The sequence below is a fragment of the Pteropus alecto genome, unplaced genomic scaffold (assembly GCF_000325575.1).
Source record: "Pteropus alecto unplaced genomic scaffold, ASM32557v1 scaffold72, whole genome shotgun sequence".
In the NCBI taxonomy this organism is placed as follows: Eukaryota; Metazoa; Chordata; class Mammalia; order Chiroptera; family Pteropodidae; genus Pteropus; species Pteropus alecto.
The window spans coordinates 9,050,173-9,070,590 of record NW_006436811.1 but is presented as its reverse complement, the minus strand read 5'-3'; the positions used below and the strand labels follow the sequence as shown (position 1 = coordinate 9,070,590).

General features: G+C 36.9%; 1 protein-coding gene across 16 annotated transcripts in view; it reads right to left on the bottom strand.

Annotated features, from left to right (window-relative positions):
- The window catches only part of LMO7 (LIM domain 7), a 183,098-nt gene that overhangs the window by 82,650 nt on the left and 80,030 nt on the right, over positions 1–20,418 (bottom strand). For 15 of the 16 annotated variants that reach the window (XM_025048155.1, XM_025048164.1, XM_025048161.1 and 12 more), the window contains one exon: positions 7,218–7,324. In XM_025048155.1, the coding sequence (XP_024903923.1) occupies positions 7,218–7,324 (107 nt within the window). Of the gene's footprint in view, positions 1–7,217; positions 7,325–7,833; positions 7,952–20,418 lie in introns of those variants that run through there. The other variant, XM_025048160.1, reaches the window with a different exon arrangement.

Genomic DNA, 20,418 nt, shown 5'->3' with positions numbered 1-20,418 from the left:
GAGCCTATGACTAACCATCATTATTTAAATAGCCAGAAGCCAGCTTTTTTTTTTTTTTTCCTTTATATCCTTCTATGGGAGATAGATCTTCATGGGGTAAAGAAGAGAAAGCTGAATTATGAAAATGACAACGATAATTCAATACTATACACCTGGCGCCATACACTTTACATACCTGACTTCATGTAATCATTACAGTATCCTCGTGAGGTAGGGTTTTTAGCAGTTAATTACTGCTAAACTCCAAGAGAGCAGTAATTAACATCTATCTTGTTCACTGAAAAGCAAAGCGATCACCGTAAGGAAAAGTAACCACCAAGTGACTGAATGAGATGGGATTTAACCCATGTCAGGGGACACCTAAAACTTCTCATCCAAGATGCTTATCTGTCCATGACAGTTGATGTACATTGACTGAAACTCTGTTCCATCTTGGGGGAAAGTAACTGATTTCTAACCGTTCATTTGCACTGTGCAGGGTGCAGTAGAAACAGCCCAAATGAACGGTTAGAAATCAAGTTTCTGTGTGCTCATGTTCTTCAAATGGTTTTTATCATGCCAAAGTCAAAGGTAATTTGTGACTTTTTTTTTTTTGGCTTTGACTTTGGTGTTTAATGCTAGACTAAGGCAGGCGCACAAGGCAGGTATCTTGACTTTAGAAGAAACAAGTCTTACTGTAAACTTGTTAGAAATTTTTATTAAAGTAATTAATGACTCCTTATAAAAAGTTACCTCCACTATAAGTTCCTACTTTTAAAACTTTCTATTCCTTGCCTTTGAGTTTCCACCAGATATTTCAACTACCTATAAAACCAACATATTTTCCCACCCAAGTCTTAAACATACATTTAGATTTATTTCACAAAATGAAAAGCGACTAGTAATAGTAAATGTTTCTAAAACTTCATGTAAGCATGGAATATCCCTCAAATGTCAGCTAAACATTATCATTATTTATCTTCTATATATCTGCATAAGGACCAAAAACTTCCACCAACAACTTTAAGAGGCACATAGTCCGAAGTTCCAATTTTAGGTTAGTATTCACACATTGAGAGGAAACACATATTCTCTTAAACTGTATAAATTTTAAGTTATGTTGTAATATGCCATATCATTGTTCTGGAATGATAAGTGAAAGACCATTGAAACCAAAATTTCAATGACTTCCTTGCAATTTGGAAAGGTGAGAATAAAAATAGGAAAACTCAGCCAAGAAGAATCAATTCTCATGTTTAAAGCCTGGTTTAAAAAATTAATTTTTCATGTTTAAAATTTTCAGGAAATCTTTGTAATTATAAATTCTAATCTTCAAATAAACATTTAACACGGAGTTAGGAACTAAGGAGATAAAGGGAATAATGTATTATCTTTGTTCTCAAATAGTTTCAAGTCTAGGGAAAAATCAGATGGAGATGAAAGCAATAAGTGCTTTGAAAGCCCAGGCAAGAAATCAATGTCACTTCCAGTTAAAAGTGTTCCCCGACTAAAAAGTTGAAATGATTGTTGAACTCTACATTCCCAGAGAATCTGTTCATTTATCTTAACGCAATGCATTCTAACTATAAATTTATGGGAACATTTCCTCAATTATAATATGAACCCCACTAAAGGCAGGGCTTTATATTATTCATGTCTGTTTAAGTACATACCGCTGCTTGTATGACAAACAAGTGAAGACTTCTCTGAAACCAAAATTGCCCCTTACTGAATTAAGTGCCATTTTCTACTCTGTAGCTCTGGAAATAGATATAATCACACGCCTCACACGTATACCCTCACACAAATATAATCAGTTAAATCAGACCAGAATATAGCGTGAAACTCAGAAAAACAATGCTTAGCAATTCTCATTATATTAATTCTCAAAAATTATTGACTGGACTACAGATATTAGAGTGCATGTAATTTCTAAAAGTTTAATTCAACACAGGTAGCCCTATAGATAATAACTTGAAAGACAGAAGAATCCCTACAGATAATCTGAAAGACAGAAGAATGTCTTCTACAAAAAATAGCTATCACTTTGTTAAACCCTTTGAAGGATCTTGTTATAAAATAAATGCTATCTGGTCAGCGGAAGGAAATTCTAATCATCTTCCTGTGAACTGAGTCATAACAATTGCTAATCAGATGAGTTGCCAAGAGAGACTCTTTGGAGCAATGAATATAGGCTGGGTTACTTGTGAAGATAGAGACCCTGGCCAGAAAAGTCCATAACATGAAGACTCATTCAGCAAGGCAAGACAGCATCAGGCCTCATGGCTTTTTTGATTTGAGGGAGTAAAGAGCTAAGGAAGGAGAGTTGGCATCTAGAAACGTGTTTATCTATCTGAGAAATAAATTTAGAACTAGAAATGGAGAGAAGCAAATACCAGATAAAACTGTAGTTATTCTATAGATTGCCTCAGCATCAGACCTGCCTCATACCCCACCATTTTTCTCTGCAGCTAAGCAGATTTTTAGATATTCAAACTTCTCAATTAAAGAACATTTGAAAACAGGCCATAGATTTTCACTATTGGCCTTAAACAGAGCCTTTGGCAACCCAAAAGAGTTAATGTCCCCTTTCGTACCTACCTACCCCAGAGAATGACTGAATAGCATAGAGACGTGTGTGGTACAGAAAACTTCCTTTCTGTTTTACTCTCTTCCAATTACTTAGTAGGAAGAGAACATTCTAAAATAGTAACATGAATTGACAGGTGGAAGTCACCATGCTCAAGTTACAGATCCAAGTTTGGATATCATTAAGTTTGCCTTTTTCCTTTTAAAAAAAAAAAAAAAAAAAACATTAAAATGTTGAGAAACTTATTTGAGAGATATGCAGAAAATGTAAAACCAGGTTTAAATCAGAGAAAGGTAAAAATTACATAAATAAAAGTAGGTACATTTTTACTTACATGTAAAAAGCTGAAGTAAATACACATACACACATTCATATCTCAAGCCCAATTGGCAAACTGTTAAAAGAAGGCCATCTGGGAACTGATTCCTAAGGAATGATTTTACAGTATTGCCACAAAATCGAGCACCTTTTTAGAAGCTTTAGAGAACAATTAAATCCTTAAAATACCATTCTGAACCTCCTTTATCTTCACGAGGGAAATATGTTAACTCTAATTTTGCTTCTAACTACTGTTCCTTTGGCAACTAGCATGTGTTAAAAAAAAAGATTCTCATTTCTGTAGCCTCCATTTGATAAATCAATCTTTTTAAAAACTCAGTCAATATCAAAAGTTAAAGTTACATTTTAAGCCTAAAATATTAATACCCTAAATAATGAAAGTAATTCTAGATCAGAAAATAATTTTTCTTTGCATGACTAAAATATTGTGTTCAAAAGCATTGCCATTCTATAATTGTATTGTGAACAGAATGTATCTAAGGAAGTGCTAAAAACTGGATTGGAATGATAAGTGGGCAGAAAGAAAAAACATGTTTATAATCTGTTCAAATTCTCAACTTAAAAGTCCCAATATATAATTGGTTAGAGCAATGGTTTAAATACAAGACTTAGTTTCTGAGTCAAATTGCTAGACATGTGAAATTAAAACCTTTAACGTTCAACCCTACCTTTCTGCCAACTTCCATTCCTCCAACTCAGGACCTCTGGGCTACTCTGCCGAGTTGCTTTCTACAACGAGCAATTGCTTTGTGCCTCTTAATGATGAGCAGCCACCACAAAGACCATGACTTCTGCTATAGCAGCTCTCCAGTGTGCTCGTGGCGTGGTGACCACTGTGCTTCTCTCATACAGGCCTTAAACATAAGCATGCAGACGTAGCTATGTGGGAGTCACACCAACTCCTCTGTGGATTGTGTCATGTTTCTGAATTCAGTGTGAATATTTAATATAGTTAATAATAACAATGCAGTTATTCACTGGTATGGAAGTTAAATTTCATGGCCTCAGTAAACATATGGATGTAAACATCTTAGTAAACAACTTAGGATAAGTTCAAGTTCAAACTACCATTCATGGAGGCGAAGTCACAAATTTGATTTAATAGCCTTTGGGGAAGAAAAGTAGTAAAGATGGATCCTATCCATTAAAGTCAGGAATATCAAAGTCTAAAGTATCAACTGACTTTTAAATATATGCAGTCCCAAAATAAATGGAATAATTCAAACATACTTGGAAAAATTCAAACTACATCCTGTGAAAAGTAAAATAATTCAGTTAGAAAATTAGATCACATATTCATATATATAATTACAGAAAATTAGATCACATATTAGTATATATAATTACAGAAATATAAAGAGTACCCTAATTCTGTCTGGTGAAAAGTTATTGTTATAAATTAAACTGTAAATCTCAAGTTGCTGAAAAATAAGGTTTTGTAGTTAGGGTCTGGATTGTTGACATTATTCATAGCAAAGGCTCTTTAAATAGATTGTTTCTGTTCCTGCCATTCATTCTCACCACACACAACTCTCCTAGGCTTCATATGACATTTATGTTTTTATCACTGCTGTCCACTAACAAAAAAGACCTCACGTTTGCCAACATGGACATATAAACTGCTCTTCCCTATTTGCTCTCAGTACATCATGCAAACACGCATCTTAGATTCCACTTGCAGCAAGACCAACAGTCTATGAACTGTTAATGCAGTCCTGGGAGTTGAGTTTTGATAAAGCATTTAAAATAACCAAATAGTCTGCCACATTGTTCGCTAATTTTAATGTATACAGATGAACAAAATAATGTCAAAGTACTCACATCACACATAACTGCACCCTTGAATTATAGCGGGCCTACTCTTTTAAGTGGATGAATACAAACATGGAAATATATAAATTATTATATGTTAGTCAGTAAAAAGTTACAATTTAGCAGATCGTAAAAATCTGTCAGTCAGTAGTATCCTTGACTTCCACATGATTATCCTGCTGGCAGACTAGAAATAAGTAAGGAATTCTAAGTCAGGGCTTCTCCACCTTAGTATACCAATTTTAGGGGTTGAAAACATCTTTGTTATGGGGACTGTCTGTACTTAGCAGCATTCCTGACACGCTAAAGCCAGTAGCACCCCCACTCCACCTATATCAACCAAAAGTGTCCCCAGGCATTGCCAAGTGTCCTTTGGGGACAAAACTGGTGAGAATCATCAGTCTCACCAACGCCAACCCCTTTAATCTACCATAATGGTAGGACAGGATTTGACCTACAGGAGTCTCCACATTATCTAAGAATAAAAACTAAAAAGAAATACATTACTATTCAGTAAGCAATCACTTGATTTCCTCTAAACTTTTTTGTAAAGAATACTAGCTCAGAGCATAAGAGCTGGGCCAATATTTTCAAATAAGCCATTTGCCAGAATCCTATGTCTCAAAACCCCTCAATTCCATTGCAGCTGACACAGGGTGGACCCCTGGGCTCTTCAGTTCCACAGGATGGAATTATCAGGGGACATGGTCTTAAGCAAAATCAGGGTTCTCACTCAGGAGAGCTCGCTAGTACCACTTCGGCACACCTTGCTTTAATGTGCTGTGGTTTCAACTGTAACAAGTTGTTCTACATACTTCCTACTACAGCTGTAACTACGTGACCTCCCGGTTTCGGTTTGTCAGTGTTTTTGCTGATAGCTGAGCCCAGATATGATTTTTCCTGAGCACTTCAGACCCAACATTCCAGGACACAGGATCCAGGCAAGCTTTGCTCAGAGCACCCATAGGACTAGGAACCAACAAACACGTTTTGCCTCGTCCTCAGCCTCGTCAAACATCGGCTATGGAGTTTCAAAACAGTATGATCTTAAGGGGGAAAGACATTTATTCTTAATAGACAGCAACGACTTAAGAAAAAGACTGTCCAAGTCAAAAATTATTTTGCCCTTCAGGTCTTACGAGAGAATGCCGATTAGGAAAAATAAAACAAGTTTTTGCATAGTTATTTTCCCACAGAAATTGAACATGACCTCTCATCGTGCGGAAGTAAACACGCCATTCTGACGCTGAAACTTAGGCTCTCTCAACTATTTCGAGTAATGAGAAATACAGCCAGATGCATCCTTGCCATGCACACATCACTGCTCTATAGTTTAGAAATGCTTATTCAACAGAACTAGCACACAGGTTCAAAATGGCTTGTTCATTTAAAAATATGTACTGTTAGGCTTTTAAATGATTAAAAGATTAAAGCCCTACCTGAGATTTTAGGTTATACTGCTGAAAGAGAATGTGTACTATAAAACATATGTATCTATAGGGTTATTTTTCTTTAGAAAAAAACACTGGCCATATTTAAATTTTTACACTCAGTTTTTACATAACTTGGAGCTATTACGATAAATCTCTGAAGCCATAAACTAAATCTCTGTCTGAATTTGTAGAAACTAATTTTTCCATTTATATTATTTCTATAGATAAATATTTTATTCCATTTTCTTCCTTGGGGGGGAAAAATAGGTTTAGGAGCCATTCTATAAGGAGGTAGTCATTATTGCAAAATTAAGTCATTTTCCTGTCACATTTACCTAGTAACATGAGTTTATTCTGAGTCACTGAAAGCAAATTAGATTTAGGGGGTGAGGGGGAATCTCACAAGAGCTTAAAACCAGATTTCCTGAAATCAGTCACATATGAACACCATTTTCCATCTAAAATCCAACAGCAACACCTGTGCACATGTTTTTACCACCCTCCATTTTCACTTTCTCGTCCATACTATTAAAATAGTGAAAAACAGTTTGTTTTTTAAAATCGGCCACAATAGACAAGGTCATTAGTTTTACCCGTTGGTCTTAGGTACTGCTGCCTTCCAAATAATTAGAAAGTCTCATCAGTGTCCCATTTTCATTTTAATGTTAGCAATTACGTCTTAATTCCAAAGATATAAAAACTATTTTTAAATAATTATTTTTACTCTGTAAACGCTAATACGACTACTAAATTAGCTTTTATAAGTACGATGACTACCCTCACCATTAGCAACCAAACATGACTGTGTTGGACAAGCATTAAAATATAAATTACCATTTCAGTTAGTATGGGGATTTAAAATAAGACCCTGACTTGTCATCGGTTACAGACAGCTTCATAGTCACAGTCCCTAAGCTATTTTTTAAATAGTCTGTTTTGAAATGAGAACAGAGGAAGACAGAGAGAGGAGTGATTTTTCAGTAACCATGAACTCTCGGGAATTCTTTTCTCTGAAGCTACAAGCTCTAAGTTTAAAAAATATGTAACAAGCCAGTGAAACTTACTTGACAGTGACTCGATTTGATAAATCCTGTAGATCTCCAGGATGAAAAAGCTGGGCTTCCTTCAATCCAATCTGTTCACAAGCTTTCAAAAAAACGTTTATATTATCCTGTGAAAAGAAGTGGAAAGTGACTGCTTAGCCGAGCTCTCTCTCAGACAAAGGTCACAAAATTTTATGATATAACTTCCAAGCTTCAAAGTCCAATTACAGCAAGCAAAAAAGGAGGCAGCAAGACCGACGAAATCATGTATTTAAAAAAAAAAAAAAAAATACATGGGCATGTGTAGGCTTTCAGTCTTCCAGAACATAAACGGTGGTGCTATCTTATGCCCGACCATACACCATTTCTGTGATCTTTGTGACTGGCACGTTAAACATTACCTGTTAGAGGACAAGTGCCTAGCCACTGAGCAGTAATCTACACTTTGATGTCAGCTCTGCTCTGCAAACAAACGCCCTCTTCCCAGCTTTGCACGACAAGCCTCACCTCTTCTCTTTAAAAATAACTCCAGCTACTGACATTCACCCACCCAGAAACTGTTGGCAGGGAGGAAATAAGAGGAGGAACATTCTGTTTCTATGATTACAAATTACAGAAAGCCTGTGGAATACCACACCTGGAATCTGGGTTTGGTTGCTGAGCCAGCTCCTGACAGACAGGGAAACCGTACTACAGGACCCAGGGGAAGCCTAGTGTTCATTGGCTAAATCACAGTTCAGGTGTGGCGCGTTACTCACGCCCTGCACCTGCCTCAGGGACTGCTTCCAAAGAAATGAAAATCTAGGCTGTCCTCATATCTAATTTCAAAACCCAAATCATCCATTCACAAACCAATGCTTTTCAGTCATGTGAACTGCTACACAGACACTGACTACAATATATTCTATTTTACAGCCAAGTGCATTTCCGAGACACACATTCGGTGAGAATTAGCTTGAGCTTCCACCTTTACTTCTCTTAAAACCCTTTATAAGGTTGAGCTTGTGATGATCCCATGTGGACTCCTTACCCCATTTCATTAGGGTTTTCAGGCAAGAGAGTGGCCTCCCAGCACAAGTCTGTCCACTTAGACATGCTGGCAACACATCTGGAGTGGGAGCCTCAGAGCCTCCCCGAAACCTCACCTCCTTCCTAACAGCTGGCTGTGAGGGACCAGAAGATAATTTTCTACCTGGAGAAAAAATTTACTGTTTTCCCACACTGAGAAGCTCATCCCCACGAGAAAAGGCAGGATGGTATGGCAAAGTGGGAGAAAAATGATAAAAAGAGAAAGATAAATAGAATAAATTCAACAGTTTGGATTCCTAGAGAGTGAGGGGATTTAGGAAGAGGGAAACAAATGTATTGCAAGAGAAAAGCAATACTGATTGCTAGGAAACTCAGGGACATTAAAAAAAAAAAAGCTATAGAGGTGAGAGGTTATTCTAGCGTACTATCAATAAAAAGCAGCGTGAGGTAAGTAGCTGAAATCCATGATTCATTTTGAGTAAGAGGTCAAAGATTAAAGGAACTTATAAATCAAAAAGTTGAACAGCTCAATGAAAGATGTTTAATATAACTTTATGTGGAATTAAAGGGACATAATATATTGGCAAAATTCTAGGGAGAACAAAGTGATCATTTTGCTGGTAAGATCACATAATTTTTAAAAACAATATTACTTGTAATTACCAAATAATTCAAATTAATATTCTAAAACTAGCTCACAGACAAGAGTAAATGTTTTGGTGTACCAGTACCCCAAATCCTATAGAGTATAATAACACCCGAAAAGGAAAAAGAATCCACAAGAAGTCTTCACACAAATTCAATTTGGTTCTGAATGTTTAAAATGTTTTAAAACATTAAAACAAAGTTAAACTAAAACTATTGAATAGATAGCCAAAATAATTCTTCACATATTTTATAAAAACATAATAGCATTCATTCAGTTGACGAATATGTACAGATTGATAAGGATAGATAAAGCCACACATGCCTCAAAACCCATCCAAAATATTTAGAAAGAAACCACTTAAAATATAAAGTGACTACATTTCATTGGAGAAAAAGAAAAAAAAATACATTTAATATGAATAAATTGTAGTTTTAAATAAAGCCTTTATATTAAAAAGCAGAATCTTTTAAACAGTTAAATGATGCTCAAGTTTAAAACAGACAAACTTCATATACAAAGAAACAGTGGCCTGTGCAGGAACAGGTTGTACTAAGATCAAAATTGTAACCTAAATCATGTTTACTGGACTTGAGCCCACTGGTAATTTATTTCATGCAATTTCAAAGGACCTAGGCAGAGAAATGCCTAAGGGGACATATGGAATTATAAAATTTTCATGTCTGGTGAAACATCATGAAGCCACACCCAGCTCAACCTATTAAAAGGAAAACATTTAGTCCTTGTTTAATAGAATCATTTTCACTTAAAACTAGCAAAGATAAGTAAAAGTAAAAACAAAGGACAAACCTGAAACAAATCTTATCTCATTGAACAGGTAGCCAGGACTCCAGGTTAGCTCTGCTACTAACCAACTGTGTGGTTTTGGAAACAATAGTTAACCTTTCCGGTCCCATTTTCCTCATTTGTGATTAGTTTGTGGATCTGTAACCCATTATCAAGGGCACACACTTCTCTCCACAAGGACAGGGAAGCCCAGCCCCTCCTAGCCTAACCCTTCACACAAATATTTCATAGCCCAACTTACATAAAATACTTCAAGTCAAAAGCCTGCTCTAAACATCTGCAGTTCCTACTCTGAGGACCAAGAGTGGCTTCTCGAAAATAAACACACAAAAAAGATGATCCCTAAATATCTGCAATAGTTCCTTGTAGGTGTGTTGTTCTATGACTACGAGTAAAAACATTCACTATATAAACAGAAAAAGCAGGATGACAGATTTTTATATTCTCTCCAATCCCTTCTCCACCCCTTGAATCAATTATGAGAGCGTGGAGGAGACAAGAGTAAATTAAAGAGAGACTAATGAGTCAGGAACAGTAGTTGTTAACAACTGAGGCAAGATGAGGAAGCCACATAAATTTACAAAGATTCCCAGATTTATTAGTCCACTGTAGTACCTCTACTGGTTATCGACTGCTGCATAGCCAATTATCCCAAAACTTAGCAGCTTAAAAAAATAGACATTTATGATTTCACACAGTTTCTGAAGGCCAGGAATTTGCGGGTAGCCTATGTGGGATGGTTCGAGCTTGGGGATCTCTCAGGTTGTGGAGGATATGGTGGTGGGAAAGGGGGTGGGGGGCTGCAGTCCTCCGAAGGCTTCCAAGGAGTGGCTCACTTACATGGCCGGCAAATCAGGGCTGGCTATTGGCAGAAAGCCTCTGTCCTTTGCAAAACAGACATCTTCATAAGGCTACTTGACAGAGCAAATGATATGAGAGAAAGCAAGATGGAAGCTGCACTGTCTTACGACCCAGCTTTTGAAGTCACACTCCATCATTTCCTCAGTATCCTGCCAGTTGCATAGGTCAGCCCTGTTCAACATGAGCAGGACTCCGCAGGAACATAAGTAGCAGGAGGTGATGAAAGCCACATAAATTTTTGGGGACTGGGGACCATCTTGGGGACTGGGGACCATATTCATTTCCTGGCCCCAATGATTCATGTTCTGCCTACGTGCAAAATATACTAACCCTTCCTAAGGCACAGAAAATTCTCATTCCTTTATAAGGTGAGCTCACAGTCTGAAATCTCACCATCTAAGTTAGATCCAGGTATACGTGAGGTGCTTCGGGTCTAGTTTCCTAAGTATGGCCCTTGAGCACAGTTCCTCTTGATTTGAATGCCAGTGAACTAAAAAGACAAGTTACCTGCCCTCTACACATCCAACATACAGTGGCAGGACAGGTGTAGGCTGACTCCTAGAGACACTCCAGTTCAAAATGGGGAGTTACAAATAAATGCCACAGGAATCACTGGGCCACAGAAATTCTGAAATCCTGAAAGGCATAGATTGGCAAGCTATTCATCAGCATTGGAGGCCAGGGAAGACTTCTCATGATTTTGCTTTACCCTCTGGACTCTTGGTTCACCTTAAAAATTGCTTTTCTATTTCCTTTGAAAAGTAGCCTGTGTTTGCAGCAATGTCAACTTTTCTCAGTCTGCTTCCTCCCCATAGAAATTTGGGGAACTAAAGGTCTCTTGGTTTTGTAGCCCTCTGTCTCTTTCAGTCTAAATTTACAATGTTTCTGCAAATAAAATTCTCTCAAATATACTCAAGTCTTCTGTGAATCTTATTGGACTTCATTCCATTAGATTAAAAAAAAAAAAAAAAAGCCACACCACAAATCCCTTCAAAAGAAGCCCTTCTCTACCTTGGGCTGCAGAGATGGCTGATGGACACCACCCTTAAGCTTCTTAAAAGCCCTGTTGCTTGACTAGACAAACTTCCAAGGCACCACTTCGGATTCTTCTAAGATCTCTAAAAGAATTTTACAGCCACACCCTAAGCTTCAATCTTTAAACACATTTTTCCTGGCACTGCTCTGAATTTGATCTTTACCGGAAAGCCATTTTTCAATTACAGCATAATTTACTGACCAAGGAGGCTGATAATTTTCAAAATCAGCAATTCCTGTGCCCTTCATGTTTACCATTCTATCCTCCACTTTCTCACATTTTACTATAATCAGCAAGAGGAAGCCAGGAAGCACTTGAACACTCCACCTAGAAATCTTTTTGGACCACCTAGTTTATTAGATATAATTTACTAATAACAAGGGAATAAATATCATGTAAAAAGCATTGATACCATGGTAGAAGCTGGCTTCAATACCTGTACACCACAGAATACAGAACAGTCATTAACTTGGAGTAGAAAAATAAACTGTTTTAGAGATGTTAAGTTTCAGCTATCCACATTAAGGTGTCCAGCTAATAGTACATTGGGTTTAGAGCCCATGAATAATATCTGATCTTAAAATTTGGTTTGGGAAATCAAGCACATGTTGGTCGTAGCTGAAATTAAGGATGCGGATGAGCCCTCTTAGGAAAATCAAAGCTAGAGAAGGATTCACAATCAAACACCAATATTTAAGAGGCAGTTTAAACAATAGGAGTTAAGAAAGAAAAAGAAAAGTCTAGCAATCAGAGAAATCAGAGGAAAAGAAGTGAACAGCATTGTGAAAAGCAAGGGAAGAGAGAGTTTCAAGAAGAGAGAATCATATGCTACAAAGAGCTCCAACGAGGCAAGAATGAAAGAAAACTGCCCAAGAATTTGACAATCTAATGGAGGAATCTTAGCGAACATAAATTCCAGGGGGATAAGGAGTAAATGAGTGACACTGAGGATTAGCCATTTACTATAGAGCAAGGATCATCCCAAATCCAAAAGCCTTCCTTCTCACTGTTACCCAAATAGTCTTATCTCCCACTCAAGTTTCCCTTCTTCCAAAGCTACTACCTCCCAGGGTTCGGATGTTCCATTTCCGAAAGGAGACAAAGTGGGGAGAGCAGTTCTCACTCCCGTTTTCCTGGCCCCAAATGTTCTACTTCCTCCCAGAATTTCCCAGTTTTAAACATGAACACAATTATACATTTCTATGGAGTCTTAACTCCTAACTCCATTATCAATCTCAAAAAGAGAGTTATGAGGAGAATCTCAATGAGGCCAATACGAATATTCCAATACTAGACTCAGAAGTAACACAGGTCTTTGGTAACTCTTCCCCTATCAGAGCCTTTCATCCCATTCCTCCAAAAGCACTTATGCCGTGACAAGTTCCCATGTCATCTAGGCAGTTTTCCTTGCTCTTTTATTAGGAATGCAAGTAGTTGCGGAGAGTGTCAGGGGCCCAGAGTTGAACTAATCATATTTTAACAAGTTCTAACCAGCGAATATACGGGCTCTCTCATTTTTTTATTTTACTACTTTTTTCCTCATCCTATACCTCACTTACTCCCATTCTTCTCCACTAAATAATGCCTTCTTTCTAAGTACATACCCTAAAGAATCAGAGATGTTCAAACAAGTACATGTATAGGCACACCTTGTTTTATTGCACTTAGCTTTATTGTACTTCACAGATGTCACATTTTTTACAAATTGAAGGCAAAACCCTCTACCAGCAGAGACTACAACTTGCTTTATTTTGATATTCACTTTATTGAGGTAGTCTGGTAATGAACATATGATAAACACACGAGGTATGCTTGTCCATGCTTACTGACAGGACTATTCAAAACAGTTAAAAGGTAAAAACGGCTAAGATGTCCTTTAACAGGTAAACTGTGATATATACATACAATGGAATATTACTCGGCCATAAAAAAGAATGTAGTAATGATACATGCTACAGCATAGACGAACCTCCAAAACAATATACTAAGTAAAAGAAGCTAAACACAAAAGGTCACATACTTCATTTACATGAGATATCCACAATAGGTAAATCCATAAAGACAAAAATGCAGATTGGTTGTTTCCCAGCTTAAGAGGTAGGATAAAATGCGGAGAAACCACTTAATAGGTAAGAGGCTTTACTTGGGAGTGATGGAAATGTTTGGTGATGGAGCATTGTGAATGTACTAAATGCCACTGAATCGCTACACCTTAAAATGGCTAATATGTTACATAAATTGCAAAAGGTGCATTCTCTAATGGGCTTAAAAATGTAAATGTCCTTTAAACTGTCGATTTATTTATATAGTCTAATTTATATAAATAGCATTATGGTCTACATTTTTCTCTTCTACACTGAATCATCTTGTTACATAAAAAGACTAAATCCTCGTTAAAGTGTATGCTACACTACCCCAGCCTCTTACCCTCCCCAAAGTCACTTTCATTTTTACTAGGAGGATCTTTAAAAAAAAGTGTCTTAACTAATAAAATTTTAAGTGTGATGACTTCCAACATGCAGATGGAATACTTTGTATTAAGACACTTTAATATCACATTGAATGAGGAACTGTCTGTTCATAAGATCAAACCAGTTAGACCCACTTACACAAAAATTTCCTGAGTGTATAGGACCAGAGCTATCAATATACAAAAATAGGTTCTTTAGGATCAAAATCCTAACTAATTCTGAAAAACAATGAAGCTGGCTCAGGGATGTAACCTGAAGGCCATGCCAGTGACACCTTAAAAAGATATCACTTGGAAGTGCTCTCCATCTACAGACCGAATGCTCTTCCTGTGCTCACATTGGCCTGTTATTCCTAGTAAGGTTCTACGTTCTATGCCTACTTTAAGATTTTTCAATTCAAAAAGAGAGCACATTATACAACTCCCCTGAACCCGAGCACATGATAGTACAGATCAATTTATCAGAGAGTTGGTGACCTCAGTTCCTTTTCTATCTATAATAGGGCACCAAACTCCCTACCTTCCTCTGCCTTTAGAACTGACAGCACCAAAAAGTTAGCAGGCATGTGCCAGCAATCAAGAGATTGTCACCATTGTTTGACACAGAGAAATCGAACTAAATCCATGCTTTAGAATAATAGTCCAGTTGGCCATATCAGAATCACAAGAGGGAGATGCAGAGTCACCACACAAGTGATGGCGATGCACAGTCGACAGCTGCCCTAGCCTCTTGCTACTCAACGTGTGGTCCACGCACCATCAGCATCAGAATCATGTAAGAGCTGTTAAAAATGCAGACTCTCCAGCCCCACCCCAAACCTGCTGAATCAGAATCCACCTTCTAAGAAGATCCTCCAGGTAATCCGAGTCTTTGTACACATAAGTTTTCTGGCAAAGTACAATATAAGAAAAATATTTCAAATATGACTTAAAGCATTGTTTCTCCTTAGTGTGAACATGAATCACCTGGGGCTTACAGAGCTCACCATTAGGCCATCACCAAAAGTACTTGAATTCCATTCTTATGATATGCTAATTGTGATCACATTAATTGTGATCATTCAAAATTATCTTAAAGCAACTCCAAGGCAGCAGAGTAACTACTATATATCCAAATTTGCATTTTAATTATAGCTTCCATTAAGAAAGCCATTCAATCATAATTTCGATTAGCTGACATCTAGTTTTTTTTTATTATTTTGGAGAATTCATCCTATTTTATGGCTTAGCTAATAAATGTAAGCTGTGAAGCAACGCCTACATTTTATGACTATAATATGTAGGTAAATTCTCAGAGATGCAACTTCAGTAGTGATTTGTGAGAAAAAAATATGCAGCTAGGGGGTTTTTTTACGTTTTCCTTGGGTCCTGATTTCTCCATGAAGAAAAAGGCTTGGTTATTTGCTGGCTGATAGCAAAGGGACTGACAAGAAGCATAGTAAAGTTTTGTCACAAATGAAAATAGGAATAGAAATGAACTAGGAATGCCTGAAAGAAATTGCCAAGTGACACTAAGGACCTAGGAGATTACACATGATAATTATGCTAAAAGCTTGGTGATTTCATTTTTCTCCAGCACTGCTTGGGAGAGCAGAAGCAAAAACCAGACCAAGAGAGGTAGAACTGAGAGCTGGCAAGTTAGGGCAGCAGCACACCAAAAGAATGAGGGCTGAGTGCTCTAGCTAAAGACTAGTTATTCAAATGCTTAATCAACTGGTCACAATTAACTACACAGAAGCAATAACAAGCCTTGTCAAACTGCAGCATGAAATAATGTACAGTCTCGCATATTATTCAAATCAAACTTAACATCAAAAATGAATTATAAAGCTTACCTGCTCTTTTTTTAAAAATGCTGAAATAGATGCTTAAGAAGTTCTGTCTGATAACAGATTGATGGTGGCCAGAGGTGGAGGGTGGGGAAAAAAAGAAAAAAAGTTCTGTCCTCGAATTATTCATGTTCTATGTTCCAAACAAAAAAGTAATTGCTTAAAGAAACATGTCATAATGACACTAACAGGCATATTTTATGAGGCAATAATGCATGTTTAATGAAGGAAGACTACACAGTAAAACTTGAGAGCTCACTGAAAATTCACGTTCCTTCAGTGCAGCTGCTCCCACCACCCTTCATAGAATCACTTTTATATGTGATGTGTCTCGATCCTCAGATCTTATTCAAGCTTTTCCAGCCCCAGGGACTCCCTGCTTTATGAGACTGACTCACTTTTTAGTCATTTCTATGTCAAGAAAATCCAAAGATTCCCTCACTATAATTGTAAAACATTGTTCCTAAGTCTATGTGATTATGAAGTTTGAGAAGCCCCACAATAAGCCCACTTACTAGCTGGACACTCAGGAGAGCTGATGGTACAGTTCCAGTCCACGTGTAGAGGCCTGGGAACCAGGACAGTCAGTGAGATACTCTGAGTTTCAGATCACAAGCCAGCAGGCTTGAGAGCCAAGAAAGGCCAATATTTCAGTTCCAGTGGGATGGCAGGAAAAGACAATTGTCCCAGCTCATTCAATCAGGCAGAAGTAGTTTCCTCTTATTCACAGAAAAATCAGCCATTTTCTTCTAGCCGAGCCTTTAACTGATTAGATAAGGCCCACTACATGAGGGAGAGAAATCTGCTTTATTCAGTCTACCGATTCAAATGTTAATCTCATCCAAAAACACCTCACAGACACACCCAGAGTAATGTTTGACAAAATATCCAGATACCCCGTGGTCCAGTCAAGTTGACACACAAAATTAATCATCACAACTACTGAAACTGTTCTTGAACTGGCTTTCCTGCTTCTTCTTTTCTTGATGTCCTTCATACTACCATTCACACACCAACCGGTGATCTTTTTCTATTTTTAAGTTTTTTTTGAGATATAATTTACATACCATACAATTTACTTATTTGAAGTGTACAATTCAGTGGTTTTTAATATATTCACAAATTTGTGCAACCTCTACCACAGGCAACGAATGATCTCTAACAAGAAATTAAATTTCTCTCAAAAGCCCCCAGTGGCTTCTCATGATATTTGGAGTAAAATGTGATCTACTCACCAAAGTCCACGAAGCCTTACAAAACCTCGTTGGCCTACATCTTCACCTCACTCAGTTTCAAACTGGTAGTCTTCCTTGTGGGTCCTGCCTTGAACCCCCCTCTTTTCCTTCTGACTGGAAAACTCCTACTCATCCCTATATTCTCCCACTCCCCTACTTCATTCACACCCTAATCAGATGTCAACTCCAGAAATAAGACGTCCCTGAGCACCTTCTCTGATAAACTTCTCATACATGCACTCAATCATTCTCTGCCCATTCACTTTATTTTTCCAGAGGAATTATTGGTAACTAGCAAAGTATTATATATTCTTCATGGTAATTATTGGCACCTGACAGTTTATGATTGATTTATTGACTGTGCTCCATTAGGAAGGAACTTTCTCTGCCTTATGTGTGAGTGTGTCCCAAGTTCCTAGAACAGTACCTGGCATATAGTTAGTGTTCAATAAATGTTTTCAGGAAGGGAGGGATAGTCATGGGCCTAAAACCCATCAAGTGACCAATGCCTTCATATCAGTCTTACACCTGGGTTCTACTTTTTATTAATCTCATTTCTTCCCTTTCTAATTTCTACATAAGAAAAGGTTTCTAAAGAGAGATGTGCCAAGTTTTTTTGTATCTGAATAAAACTGTCATGTATGATATGATCCTGCTCTGAATCACTGCTTTTTATTTCCACAAGTTAATTATAGTGTTGCTTTAAGAATTCGAATTCATTATGTTTTAAAAAAAGATTGCCCTCAAGGCCGAAAGTTGGCATATAAATGTTCAACCTAGATTTAAAAACAAGTAAGTTCTGGAACTCCAGGGAAGTACTCCTAAACTGTGACTAAGAGATAATGGCTAGAAATAAAACAGGAGTTTCCTGACTGACAGTGCTGCATCATTATGAGGCTATTGGAAAGAACTTCAAAGCTGACACTAAGTTTTTAAGCTTTCACTTTTGGTGATACTTATCTTTAATTGGGAGTTGGAGAGAAGGAGGGAGGCAAGGAGACTCTTGAAGAAATCGCCTAAAAATACTTCATAAATAACTCAACTATTATTGACTTATTTATATGCCATTTATGTCGAGGTATGTTAAAGCATTTAGATATTTAATATCTAATATTTGTTACCTTGAAGACAGCCAATACACCATCCTCATTCAGTCTCTTTTCTCATACTCCTGATTATTAGATAACCCCAAACTATTTCAAAATATAGATGGTGGTCCACAGAAATTCCAGTAAAATATATGTTAGAAAAAAATATTTAAATTAAAACACAATCATGGAAAATGTCATTTTCAATGCATAAAGTGGCCTTATTTTTAGTAAATGCTTACCTTCTATGCTATAATTTCTTAAACAAGTGTAAACTAGCCATTAAAAACAGCAAAACTACAGTACTCACCTATATCTTTATGTTTTTGTTATTGAGGTTTTTAAAGAAAATAATGTGATTGACAAACTCATAAAATAAGAATAATTTAAATTTTAGTGTTTGAAGTACAATTAAATTATACAACTTGTAACCGTGGTTTAGCTTCCCTTTGAAATAAAAATATTTCTTTAGCATAGTTTTAACAATGAGATGACAACTGAGCAGTTTTAATCAAGTTTATTGATATCATTTAAACTTCACTGTCTCCCTTAGGAAACAGAATAGAAAAAAATGTATCTTTTAACTCAATAAACACCAAGGCCTGATCCAACATATATAAAATTGTTCCAATACAGTGATAGGTGAGAAACAAACAAAAATTAAAGAGCGTAGTAATTTATGGAAACATCTAGCTTTCATTATTTATCAACTGTGAGGAAACCGAGAAGATGAAAACTAAATAAGAGTTCATTGAGAGGAGGTGACTTCAATGCTGTCCCCTATCCATGTGGAGATGGAGATCATGGCAGCCCAAATCACCTCTGTATGAATGCTGCTCTTATTGGCCAAGCAATCAAAGAGACAGGATGAGTACATCAGAAAGAATCTGCTTTGTGAAAACCTCTCCCAAATTTGCTAGGTGGAAAATCTCCTCAAGGGAATCTACAAAATCAGCAATAAAATTCAAGAACAGAAAATAAACACTATCAATCTTACCATTAAATGGTTATTCTAAACTAGCTTCACAGGACTATCTTCCCATTCTGTCACTTGTTATCAGTGTTTTATACGCATCGACATCCAAATATATTCACAAAAATATCTTGCTTATTACCAAGTAGAGAGATACTCCCTCTGAGGCCCACACTGGGTTTAACTTTCAGTCTCCACTCTTTCAAGCAATGCAGATACTGGCGGCTAACCCAATTTTATATCCTATTCTATTATTCCTTGCATATTTTCTCTTTAATCATACAAAATTTATTCCTGCCTTCTACCCAGAAAAGTGCCACCCTTGAATGAAAATAATAATTATATTCGTACTTATATTACTTCAATTTGGATGGGAAAGCAGAGGAAACAGAAATGGGCTTTTTTCTCTGAAAATACTGTCTTAAGTTCTCATATTCTATTTTTTTTATTTGTTTTTATTTGTAGAAAGAGCTCACAAGCTCAGTGTCTCACAAACCTCCCTTCTCCCAACCCCCACAGCTCCTCTACCCCTGGGGAAGAAAAGAGGATAAACAGAGTCATCGCCTGAGAGTGGGTTTTTAAAAAGCACATGATAAAACCTGGATAAGAATATTTAAATTCCTCAAGTCAATATTCTGTTACTGCTGGAAAGGAACAAATTAGGTGTTTTAACAGTGACCTTGACACAGACTAGATTGTTGACACCCAAGTATATAGGAGAGTGAAGATGAAAGAGTCAGAAATAATTTTACATAGGTACAAGAATGTTAACCACTAATAATCTGTGAGAAATGGCAGTAAGAATCTCAAAACTTGCCTTATTTCTTGAAGTAGCCAATATAAAGGCAAGAAAAAGTGACACATCCAGCAGCTTAAGCTAGCTGGTATCTTTGCATTTCCTGCATTCTCCAGAATTTTACAGCATTCCTGAATGAGAAGACAATCCTCTCAGCCTCTACAGTCAAAACTTTACACATTCCATTCTTGAAAGTAATCTGAAAGAGTAACCCTTTAGGGTAAAGATGTTCCAATCCAGCCCATATTTTTGATGCAAGTGTGGATATACTGAGGATTTTTCTATTGAGTCCCCTGACAGACACAAACATTCACACAAATGAATGGGTTAAACCAAGTTTCCCGGAATACCACTGCTTTTCAAAGGGAAATTGAAATTGAAATGGCAAGCATGAGTAGATCAATAAAATCTCTATAGTTGGAAAACTAGCCCTATAAAGTGATACTGTTTAC